Source organism: Clavelina lepadiformis, chromosome 6 (genome assembly GCF_947623445.1).
Source record: "Clavelina lepadiformis chromosome 6, kaClaLepa1.1, whole genome shotgun sequence".
NCBI classification, from domain to species: domain Eukaryota; kingdom Metazoa; phylum Chordata; class Ascidiacea; order Aplousobranchia; family Clavelinidae; genus Clavelina; species Clavelina lepadiformis.
The window spans coordinates 5,024,677-5,037,380 of NC_135245.1; the positions used below are offsets into that span (position 1 = coordinate 5,024,677).

Below are 12,704 nucleotides of genomic sequence, written 5' to 3' on the forward strand. Positions count from 1 at the left end.
CGTAGAAGCATTACGCAACGTACAAAAGAGACGACAATCTGTTCAATATAACAATGCTTCCTAACAATTAATTATTCATTTCCGGTAAAACGATGCACACTACCCAAATAGTTTATCGTTAGCACAACGCTTTATTTTTTTAGTTAAATGCACTAAGGCCTATTATTATTATTGCTGTCATGTATGTAGTATCTAGTCGTATTTGGACGTCGACCTCAAGTAGGCTATAGAAAAAATGAGAATGACAACTGATGTATTCATCTTGTCAATAATTATAATGAGCGTTAGCTTTGAGATAGCCCAAATTGAAGGTGAGCTTGCCGTCTTTCCAAATTTTAATTGACAGTATGAAAGCAGTAGTTTTATGTTATCGCTTGTATCACTATTGCTAAACTTTAACATCAGACAAAATTTCTTTTAAGGTTGCCACCTTCCACATTTGGGCATTAAAAGAAAAAAGCGAGCAGCAGAAGATATTGCGGCTGTTCGCACGTTTTTCAGCGATTGCCTACAGCAGAACGCTCGTACTTTGAGATGGGCTGGTCCAGTAGATTTTGTAGTCGTGCACTCGCAATGGTTTTCCCAGACAATTTCGCTATGCAGGTAAAGGCTAAGCTAGACAAATTTGTTATTTGGCGTGGTTGAACAGCTTGCCGACAAGTTCTTGACTACAGACACAAGTTTATATGCATCAAAAATTGACAGGAAACTGTATTAGCCTGAAATGAATATTTTCGCAGCGGATCTTCTCAAACAATCTTAACAGAGTGTTGGATTGAGCAAGCAAACGACCTGCTTTCACCAAGTATGCCGCTTTTAGATCAGCTTAAAGACTGCATCATTGATTATACGCTGAATACCACCGGAATGCAGTACCAGGGTAAGCCTATACCGGTATAAGCTTGTTTATTTCTTACCGCAAGTCCGTAACAGCTCTGTGCATATGCTTGTAACCATCTTCCTTTATTTTTAAAAGGCTCACGATTTCTATCTAATCGAACACAGCGTGGAGAAGACAGCGAGGGCTGTCCAGTGATACAGCCAGAAGAATTTAATGCAATGTTTCTTGCTGAATTTACCGGAAACTTGACCGATGAAACGGACGAAAGCATTGATTTTATTTCGGATGTAATTGACGTCATGCAGAATGAAATGATTTGCACGTAAGTAGTCACTTCCGCCGATTACTTATTATTTTGTAATATTGTATCCACGTTAACTGGTGACACAATTAGCTTATTTACAACATTACTAAAAAGATTACAAGCGGAATCAGATCGCAGTTTGCTCAAAACGTGTAGCTATGCACGATATTCTCAACGAACCATTTGTATTCATTTGTCTAAGTTTACATCTGGTTTGTTTCTGGCTCAGATCTTGTACGTGTCGAGAACTCTCTTCATCTGTTGGAACTCTTTTGGAATACGATTATGAAGATGAAGCTATAGAATGCGATGATTGCTGGGCAACCAAGTTTGCTTCCATGGCTATCAGCAATTCTTTATTGGCAAGGCCCCTAGGACGATCATCCATCATGACGAATCATCTTCGAACCGGTATGGAAAAATGGAAGTATACACATGTATCCACAAAGGAGGACTTTAACTAGATTTGATGAATAAAATTTTAATGCAGCGGCAGTAGTTAGGTCTGTTGAAGGCCTTATAAAACCTTTATCCATTTATCCTTTAACCCTATCCATACCGGGCTCGCGACTTTACTATTTTAACTAGGTGTGGCCGACACTGCACACACATTTTCAATCGTTAATTACTCGAAAACTATACGTCGTAAACGGATCGGATTTTGACAGGTTTGTAGCAAAAACATCTGGCTTCCTGTATACATCATAATTGTAAAGCAAAAGAAAGTGAGTTCAGTGTAAATTAAGTATTTCCACAAGTGATACATTTCTAGAAATTTTTCTTGTTACGCCGCGCCCCCGCTGTGCGGAAAACCAGCTGACCGTGAGAAGAGAACGCAAGAGAATAGCTAGTCGAGTTAGTGGTGCGTAAATGAGTAATACGCTTCAATGCGGAGAGAGAGCAAAATTATGAAAATATGACAATATCTCAAAAATTACAAGCTCCAACTTTATAAAACAAACATGGACAGATTGCTGAACATTTTTTAGGAAAAGTCACCAAATTTCAAGTTTCTACAGCAAACAATGCAACTGTACGCCACGTTTTTCTGTGACTGTGTGCAGGAGAAGCCACACCTAGTGAAAATAGAGTTAAAGGCCACGTTACAACCTTACTTGCGAAGGTATATATTTATTTGCCAGTAACCGATCCTATATGCGGAAACACAACGTACCTTCCTGGATTTGCAACGGACATAGATGACCGACTTAACCTTCGAGTAAGCTGCTTGTCTGACCGAATAGAAGTACGGTAAGAAACTTTCTTTTCCATCATCAATCTAACCCGGAAATCATTGTTCCTGTTTCTTGTTAGTAGGATTCAAGGTTAAGTGTTTTATGGGAGGTGAGCTATATTACAGCTGTTTGCAAAAATTATTTTTTCTTCCTCATTTTTGACATAAAAGACTGTTTCGCTGCACCCTGATCGATCTCGGATTTGATTTTGTGGAAGAACTGATCCTTGCAGGAGAAAACGACTCAGAAGCCACTCTTCAAATGCATCTGCCTGAATGCGAAGCTGATTTGTACAACGTGGAAGGCTTCAACGACATTGTATTTGTAATCCAAGGTTCTTTTGATACTTGTGGAGCAGAAGTCGTAGTAAGAATTGTGATGAGATTTATCGTAAGCGAAATACTGATATATGACACTAAGTCTAAATTTTAGCATGCAAATATACCAATCCCTCAGTTACTAATAGGAACTCGAGCTTGAAGTAATTATAGCGTCAATAATTGTTGCTACAGAAAAATACAACGCACATCACTTACATTTACCACATAAGAACCGCACGTGACGAAGCATTCGCCGGAATTGTCGATCTTACCAGTAACATAGAATTGGAATTCAGTTGTTCATATCCACTAGAATATGACGTTCAATCTAGTCCTGGAGTTGAACCTCTTAGGAGGTACGGTATTAATGTTTTTGGTAGTCTAGTGTAGCTTACTCTTTGATCTCAGCGAAATATGTGAATGATAAGCTTTACGTTGAACTTACTTTTCTTGCTTTTCAGAACCGTCGAAATTTTTGCGGACACTGAAGAAGGATCGTTTGATGTTGATATTTCTATATTTCAAGACGAAGACTTTTTATTTGAATTCGAAAGCGATTTTGAGGGGAATCCCCCCACAACCACTGTTCCAGACGAAATTTTTGTTAATGTTCAGTTGAATTCTGACGTTGAACGACTGGGTCTTAAGGTATCAATACAGGCTCTGAGTTATATATATCTGAACGTGTTTGCATTCTGTATACAAGTTGGTCACAGAACCTCAAACATTCGCCTTAAAAAAAACAATTGGAAATATCCTTCTAAGACCAATATAGGAAATATTTCTGTAAGCAGCCAATATGTTATGTTTATAAACTGATTATAGTAATAGAGTAACAGAATTTTGCTTACCTGCAGACCTAACACAGGTTTTACAGGTGATGCTGAAAATTCTGGTGTACGAAAATGCCAAAAGGCATCCAGTTTAAAAAGTCCGTTTTGGCATTCTGTTTAGATTAATGATAACAATAGTATAGGGACATATTTGGACTAATAAACGTTTTTGTTTAAATTACTTCATTTATGAGTTGTTGAAATTGCTTCCGGCTCGTGTTTGGCACATTGCTGATTTACTTCATACTTTTCTCAGCTGAATTTATGTAAATTTTAGGTAAAAAGATGCGAATTATCAAACAGTTATCCGTTGAATCCCGTTTTTCAACTTCTTATTATCAATGATCAGTAAGTGCAACATTGTTTTCCACAATGATGTTAAACATATTCTCGACATCAAGTATTTTGCCTTCAACCTAGATGCCCTGTAGCTGAGCGAGCTGTTCTGTTGGAGACCGATAATAAGCGAAACCGCTTCAGCTTTACCTCTTTCGAATGGGCAGATCCAGACGTAGAGCAACTTATTTTTGTTGTCTGCAAAATTGTTTTGTGCGATCCTGCAAGCTCCGGATGCGAAATCGAACCAGTCAGTAAAATAAGAAAAATATGCTGAAATAGTTTATTAGTTTGTATTAGCTAGAAATAAAATAAACAGCGCTTTTCACTCTGCAGTCAAATAGGTATAGTATTATAGTATTGTAACTTATCGTATATTTTTCACAATTAGCCTATTACATGTAGCAAAACTCCAAAAGGCTTTAAACATGCAAGATGGCAATAATAAACTTGTGCTATTTGATGGATAGCATGGCCACCAAACCCACAAGTAGGCCAAGACCTATAAAGGACAGCCTCACAGTTCCGATTTCCTTTCTTGTTTTTAAAACCAACTGAAAAAGTTTTACATCTTGTTTTTTTGTTTGTTGGTAGAATTGCGATAAGAAGAAAAAAAGGAGCTTATTGGAGCTTAATGAAGAAGATAAGCATTCCCATGATATTTTTGTTGGTCCAATAAAAATAAAGCACTTAGAGTCAAAAAGTATATGCTCCCAAGTAAGTTTAATAACTGCTTTTTATGCAAAGCTGCGATTTTACCAATTTTAAATTGCAATTAAAAGTATTTGGATTGTCCAAAATAGAATTGGTATCGCAGATTAGCCTAGTGATAAAAAGGGAAACAAATAACTACATTTATAATGGAAAAAGTTAAATAGCTTACCACGACTCAAAAGTTAGCTGTATAACAAATAAAACTTTAAATTCCGACATTTTTGGACAATTTACAGAGATGGCTATATATGAGTTAGTTTGTCCATGTCTATAAATATAGGTCTATTGCAGGGGTCGGGAACCTTTTTGGCGAAGGGAGCCATGAAAGCCACATCTTTTTAATTTTATTTCCGTTAGAGCCATATAATATTTTTCAGCAATTAATGCAACTAACGTGTGCATTTTTAAGCAAAACCAACAATTTTAGACAAAGGTAAATGTCTGAATTTACTCTTTAATAACATGCTACTTACTGTTAATGCGATTTCTGGTACTGCATGGTACAGAAATTACAGAACTACAAATAACAGAAGAGTTTTCTTCGTAACAATCGTGTTGAGAAATGCCAGCTTAGATTTATCTGCGAGCCAGATGCCGTCATAAAAAGAGCCACATCTGACTCGCGAGCCATAGGTTCCCAACTTCTGGCTTATTGCATAAATTAAAGAATTTTTTAGTTTGTTTTTTATTCCGGGGTTTGGATTACTTTAGCGTTGAGTGGATAAACAACCAACAATAAAAACTGGTTTTCGTTTTTTTGGTTAACCAGTATACGCATAAATAATCAAACTAACATTTAAATGTTTACCTTCAGTGCGTAATATTTGCAACTTGTGATTTTGGGTAAGAATGAAATAGCCAAAATACTAGAAAACATGGTAGAAAACGTAGTTTACCAACATTCCGGAAATTTTATTCTTACTCGAAATGATTCACTGAATACGAAATCAGGGAACCGGTAACCATAACTTCACGTAATAGTCGGTACTGGAGTCTAGCACTTTTTACTTTATGCTAATGTAATTTAAAGCTCTGATTTCATGGCAAGCAATGGTGCAAATCGTATGAACAAGAAAGAGATAGCAGTCTTTATGAGTTTAAGAAATCACCAGGAAGCAAAGAAATTGGGAGTAAACAGTAGCTTGTAAACTTTAGCTCTTTCAGATTGTTTATTGATTAATAAATGAGGGTTGCATTAAAAGACAAATGTTTGTGAACTATGCAAGACGATAACCCGACAATTATGTTTGCAGTGGTCTCCTTGTTTAGTGAATACGCATAAATTGATAAGCATTGTACTGCTTGAAAGTAGATAACTTGGTTGAAGGTAAACGTGTACTTTGCTACAAAATTAATCATAAATATTTTCCTTTTTTTACCACAGTTTACAATAAATGGTACACATCTGATTCATATACGTTGGCCTAACTCATCAGGCACAGTTATAAACTTTGGTGATTTTGTCAACTTAGAACAATGGCGGCTGTTCTCATTTCTGTAAGGGCACTAACACACTAGTGGCACAATGTTCTTGTCCACCTGGTTACACTTTACACAAAAACAAAAAACTCTGCATCGAGCTATTGGAATGTAAGTTAATTTTCCCTAAATGCCTTTGTAATGTTAAGATTGCATTAAATACGCAACTGTATTAAAACATATTTTATGATAACAATTGTTTTGTTTTCTATCAGCAAATGAACGTGTTCAGAACAAACCCGTTAATGTTCCACCTGGCCAGAAAGACTACATACTGGTTGATCGTGACATCGTTCTAGGAAGTGCCGCTCTTCTTGCTTTCTTGATTGCAATGACAGTTTTTGTACTTTTCACTAACAAGTACTTTCATCTCAAACAAGTAATAGGCCGGTGTTACCCACTACCTCGACAAACTCAGCCTACCTTCTCGACGGTACAAGATGCACATTATATTTAACGTGGTTCTTCTTTGAGATAATATGGTATGTAGTTTTTTACCTGTAAAGAAACAAAAAATGTGCGATCTTTGTCACCTTCCATCGAAACCACGGGTGGAATTGTTAATCTTTAACGTACTACTGAGCGTAATAAATAAACGCTTCAATTTTTATCAGCATGTATACGTATATATTTTAGTAGTATTTTATGATATAATATTAGTAGTATTACTAAAATGTTGGTCACAAATATCAGATTGTTGGCTTAAAACGTATAAATTACAGACATCATTTCTTTTTTAAGTCAGTAGTTGTTGTTATTCTGTGTTGTTACAGCGTTTCTAACTTATATGTGATTTTTGTGGAGCAACAATCATATCGTGTACTTTTGTTCGTGGGAAATAGTATCAGTGCATATTACCTAAGTCTCATCTGTGTCTTGCATCTTGTGTGTTGTTTAGTAGCCTTTTGGATGTTTTACTGATGTTAACAATTGACTGAGCAATGTGGCTGGTTAATGTCAAGAATAATATAGTCTTGGTTAAATTTCCCTGGTAAAATATCTATATGTTAGCAGTAGTTACAGGACCCGCATAAGGCCAATACGATCGCGCTGAGCCCCACACTGCTTAGCATCGAACTAAAATAACAACTTGGCTTTTGTTTTGCACAGATAACATTGTGATTTTCCAATTTGTTCTCGAATAAAAGAAAAAGTTTTGCTGAAAGTATATTACGAACTAAACCTTTGATGGAAAATGATTTGCAAAGTGTTAATATTTGGCCTTATTATTATGTTATTTAAAATCGGCAAAGGGCGGCCTCGCCATCAGTTCTCGCATTGGGTCCCGCGCTTGCTCGGATCGGGCCTGAGTAGCCATTATGAGAAGTGCTACGCTCGAAGATCATAACCGCAGCGGTTTCCAACCTATTTTTATACCGCGGTCCGGTTTCATGTTAGCTATAGGACTCCTTTTTTACTGGCCCTCTTTTCCTCTGTCGGACATAATTATTGTTTCCGAATGATACCAAATCTCATTTTGAATGATTCGTCATAATTAGTTGTTATCTTATTAGTTAACCACAGCTATAATGTTAATAACGAATCATATAAGTTACAAATCGACGACCGATTCAAAGAACATTGGAAACAAACATCTTTTTTTAAGGACGAAAATCAAATGGATTTTGGGAAGCTAGCTAGCTAAAGTCAAAGAACTATGCAGTATGAACACAACAGCTGTTTACTTCCAGCTTGAAAGCAGCTCCAAAATTACAGTAAGTGTATCGTGAGGTTACTGCAAAAGTTATAGGCTACCAAAATGAGATTAATATTGCAATTAAGTTTACAAAAATCATCAAGAAGCACAGATAAAAACTGAAATTCAATAAAAAGCTTCTGCAATTGTTGAAACACTGGACAAGAAACACCAAAGTTAATTGTTGGATCGAAAAATTTATAAGCACATTAGGCCTGTGCGGCCAAGGTGATGGTTTAATTCGTTGTAGTGTATGTATCTTAAAGTATAATCAAATTTGACAGTATATCTTAACGTTAACGATTAGCAAAGATTTGTTGGAAAATCCAGCTGTTTAGTCACATGGAGAACTCAGATATCAACAAGCCAAGAAAACTTTTTTACGGAGGCAAATATGTCAAGTATTTTCCGGGTTAAGTATGCTGTTAAACGTTAACAATATTTTGTGCCAGAATTCCACAATATTTATGGAAGTAAACGACTTATTTACCTCAATGTAGCTATATGACTTAGATCAATCCAGTCTTTTGGGCGGACTACTGGCAGTCGTGGCGAAATACAAAGAAGCAGGAATGCCATTGCTAGACATTTTAATTTCTTTCCCGACGCCTATTCCAATCCCACTGGATTCTCGATTTGAATTTGGATGGCATGGGTAGGACAGCTCAACCGGTGTCGGTCGCTTTATATCTCAACTCTTCAGAAATAAAGGGTAGTAGGCTATACTCTACGTATTCTGAGTGTGGCTGGAGGAGCAAAGTGCAGACAACTTTTCGTATGCCTATGGTATAATGATAATCTTTATTTTCGGAGTGAAGCTGAAGAAAGTCTTTGCTTTTGAACTGTTTACTAGGTCCACTGAACAGAAGCAAGCATCGTTAATCCCATGCCCAAGGGCATTAAGCCTCAAAAGTGGCATTATCAATTAACGTCATACTTTATTGCTCCATCAATCGAGACCCTGGCGGAAAACACGGTCTGTCGGTCAGTGCATTGTTTAGTAGATGATCTAGGGGCTGCTCAACTTCTATCCTAACGTCCAGTTTGGGTGACCGAAAAATATTTCGGGCACTGCTTGTAGTTCAAACTACGATAAAGACGACGGCCAGTTTTATTTTCTGTAAAGGTATATGGATGAAATTTATTTAGGAAAAGTTGCAGAAGGCATATTGATATAGGCCAGGGGTGGCCAGACCTGATTCATGCTCGAGCCGCATATAACAAATTCCAGTTTTAAAAGAGCCACAACACAAAACAATAAAAAACACGAATTTATTCACTTACAACGAAGTGTAGCTATTGATAAACATTAGTGCTGCGTGGTGATACTATGAGTCTCCACCTGGGCTTCACCAACTCTTTTTGCAATTATTGGTATAACCGTAACCAAGACTTAAAACTAGGTCAGCCCTGACGTACAGCTTCAATTTGACAGTTTACTTAACTACAGTGTACAAGTTAGCACACTTCTGTACAATAATGTACTTTTTGGAGTGTAATTTGATTATTACTAACAATGAGTCCATGGTTACTACGTGTGATAGGACGCATTGTTTCATAATCTGATCAAACAACTCGTCTAGACCGGGAAAATGCATGTCTAATTCAACAATGCTAATTCATTAAAGAGCCGCAATCAAAGGCTCAAAGAGCCGCAGTTTGGCCACCCCTGATATAGGCTATGGTTTCACAATCACGCAAACAGTAGCTTACTATAATGATCAGGGCCGGATTAAGATTTTTAGAGGCCCAACTCACTAAAAATTGGTGCCCCATAAAACTGTACTGTAATAGAAAAATTTACATTAACAAACCATAAAATAACATTCATTTGATCAAGTACTCAACATTTGATGAACTTATCTGAATCTAGTGATTAATTCATTTAAAAATTAATATAGGTTCAAAATAAAGCGTAGGATATTTATTTTATTGCACACTTAAAAGCGTAACAATAAACATGCATATTTTTCTATTAATTTATGTTTTATTTTTTAACGTAATTTTTTTCTTTTAACAGCACTACACCAAACATTTACGCAAAACACTATAATTTGCAGTTTTTCGATAGATATCACAGGTCACATGGTCTCTTTCAAAGATCCCACAAGTGGACCAGCAAGCAGATAAACATTAAATTTTGATTTTAAAATTAGGTTGTTTTGAGTGCCTTGAAAAAAATTGAGCCCTCCAATATTTCAACTAAGTATACAATCTAACAAAACAAAACATTTCAAAACAAAATGTTTTAAAACTTTTTTTTTTGTTAGTTAAGAATGAGAAGATTTTGGTCTCATTGTTATCACACTTCCCCTATTATGTTATAACTGTTTCAAACTTATCTTCCTTCTAATGTGCAACCTCAGTTTTTTACTTACTTGCTTAAAATGGCATAGAAATAGAAGGTGGCGATAAAAAACATAAAATACGAAACGCCATGTAACGATAAACGTAAGCATAGCGCCACATTTCCATATAAGGGCATATTTCATTACGCTGGATGAAGCATTTCCTTGTGTGTTTGGGAAACTGGGCGGTGGCATGGTATGGTGTGATTGGCTTACCTGAAAGAATGTCCTTTTATGGTTAGCTAACCGGCTGACAGCTACCATGCCGAGTATGAAAGATTTTTAAATGTTGTGGTTATCGGTAGACGTTTTTCATTTGGTTTAAGAGATTGTTTGTCTTCATTCATTCGCTTTATTTTTCGCCTTAAATGTTGGAGACGAAAGATGTAAACTCTTACTTTTTCCAGTTTAACACTCAGCCGATAGGCTATAACCGATCAGTCGGTACGGTAAGACAACAGATCACGAAACTACTGCGTTTCGGTGAAAGTCAATTGAGTGTAGGCTAGTTTATGTATTCAGTAACGATTAAGCCTAATCTGCCAATAGCTAGGCTAATTATAAAGTAGTCGGTTGGCACATTTTAAAGCGGTGAAGTTGATTTTATTGTTTTTTTTATCGATTTACAGTGAGTTCCTATTGTGTGATACAGTGGTAGAAGTAAACTAGCCTATATCTACCGGTGTAAGCCACAAAGGAAAGTAGACGCACAACAAAACCTGCACGCACGAGATTCATCATCTATACGCCTATTATTTTACCCATCACGCCGATTTATAATAGCTAAATAAACAAAGAAAAACTGGTTGTTTAAACGCCAATTTATAATAAACAATAATGAATTAGGGTCGGATAGCAAGTCTACGAAAGGGCCCAGTGTCCGAATTTTACCAAAACATTGCTATTTTAATATTAATTCTTGTTTAAATTTATTGGAATTTTTGCAGGTTATAAGCAAGATTCTTCATCTACCTGTAAACCAAATTTGAAGTCTCTACGTACAATAAATATTAATTTTTATCGCGTCAAACTCATTCACTTCGGAAAAACCTAATTTTGAAACTTTAATTGAAATTTCAATGTCCAGCGCAAAAACTGTGATATCTCACGAAAGAAACAAGTTAGAGAGCTCTTTTTTGCACACTTGCGCATTAATGCCTCTATGTTTCTTAAAATTTTCGGGAAGCCATCTTTTATTTAGGTTTCTTTTATAACTACTTTCTCTGCTTGGGTGTGAAATTTGTGGTGGAGCCAGTGTATGAATAAGATCAAATATGGCAAAATGCAATGTTATCAATAGCAAGTTAAGTTACTCAATGTCTATGGAAAAGCAGGTTACGATACTGGATATGTTAGAAATGTTTAATTTATATACCTACTAAAACTACATATATACAAACATTAAAATATAATATTCAACAAGCATATTTAACTCCCTGCTCGTATTTTCCAGTCCAAAGGCCCTACTGGAAAGCTTGCTTAATACTTGTTTTTTGTGCCAATTTTCTGGGGAAGAATTGCTGTTTTAACCTATACTCTATGCACGGCTGCCAAATTAGGGAGTCTGTACAACATCCATATTTTGGCGCAAGGTGTTGCATTTTTTTGAAATCTTAAGATGTGTTAAAATGATTTAAGTTTTCCAAAACTGCCGTAAAAGTTGCAAAAAAATAATACTTCAGCATTAAGCCAATTATTTTACAAACCATCATTCTGAAACTTCACACGACGCATTAGCTCCAAACTCAATGTCAGATCCTACAGGAGCATAATTATGTGGTGTGTTGTCATAACTGCGTATTAAATGTGATCATACGGAATACACAAAAGTTACAAGAATTGCCGCAACCATACCTGATAAAGTTTACGTAATAAAGAAACAACATCTTCTATAATAGTAGTAGTCTATGGTGATATTCTTCTTATGCTGTGCAAATTGATCGGCGCAAAACCTCTGCAGACTTTCAAAGCGTGATAAATACAGTTTTTCATGATGGAGACGTATCTGGTCATCTTCACTTAACAAGATGTCACATCGCCGAGACAAAAGTAGCATGTTTATTATAGTCCTCTTTCAATTAAATTCCAACTTTGTCAATGGACAACAAGATATGTGCAATCAAGTAGAATAAGTTTCACTCGATTGTACCAAAAGCGATCATCCTTGTTTTTTAACCATTTCCATTCCAAAAAATTAGGCATGTATAGAGCATGTTGTTTTATTATAACAAGGAGTTTTTTAATTGCGCTAATAAACGAGAGCGGCAACGCACACAGTTTGCATTGTTGTCACTCAAATTATCATGGCTAAGCTAAAAAATTACTAACACAAATAGAGAAAAAACTGTTCCAATCTCAATATGACATACAAAAATATATGTGGGCTTCTTTATGCCTTGCGTTTAATTTCTGCAAATAAGTTTTTTTAGATAAGTTCTTTAACGTTACCTGATTTTCTGGTTTTGTTAAACACTTTGTATCAAAAGCGATAGCGCAATATAGATAAAGCTTCCATGTGCACTAAAGCTGTGTGTGAGATCTAACAATCACTTTTCGGATAACATATCTTGGCATCGTTAATGAACGCATTTCATTTTT

The 12,704-nt window shown here is 36.0% G+C and overlaps 1 protein-coding gene across 3 annotated transcripts; it reads left to right on the plus strand.

Annotated features, from left to right (window-relative positions):
• The first annotated feature begins 115 nt into the window (after positions 1-115).
• LOC143462878 (alpha-tectorin-like) lies at positions 116-6,924 on the plus strand. Of its 3 annotated transcripts, none has more exons than XR_013118223.1 (14): positions 116-311; positions 423-603; positions 741-880; positions 977-1,163; positions 1,375-1,556; positions 2,288-2,396; positions 2,551-2,746; positions 2,893-3,056; positions 3,162-3,348; positions 3,811-3,881; positions 3,954-4,119; positions 4,464-4,586; positions 5,968-6,173; positions 6,278-6,416. XR_013118223.1 is itself a non-coding variant. In XM_076961183.1 (14 exons), the coding sequence occupies exons 3-14, from the start codon at positions 808-810 to the stop codon at positions 6,517-6,519; spliced, it is 1,818 nt and encodes a 605-aa protein (XP_076817298.1). In that variant the 5' UTR covers positions 118-311; positions 423-603; positions 706-807; the 3' UTR covers positions 6,520-6,924. The 3 variants fall into 3 exon arrangements, 2 of the variants coding, with proteins under 2 accessions (XP_076817298.1, XP_076817296.1); XM_076961183.1 differs by having other exon boundaries at positions 118-311; positions 706-880; positions 6,056-6,173; positions 6,278-6,924; XM_076961181.1 differs by having other exon boundaries at positions 118-311; positions 6,056-6,173; positions 6,278-6,924.
• The last annotated feature ends 5,780 nt before the right edge of the window (positions 6,925-12,704 follow it).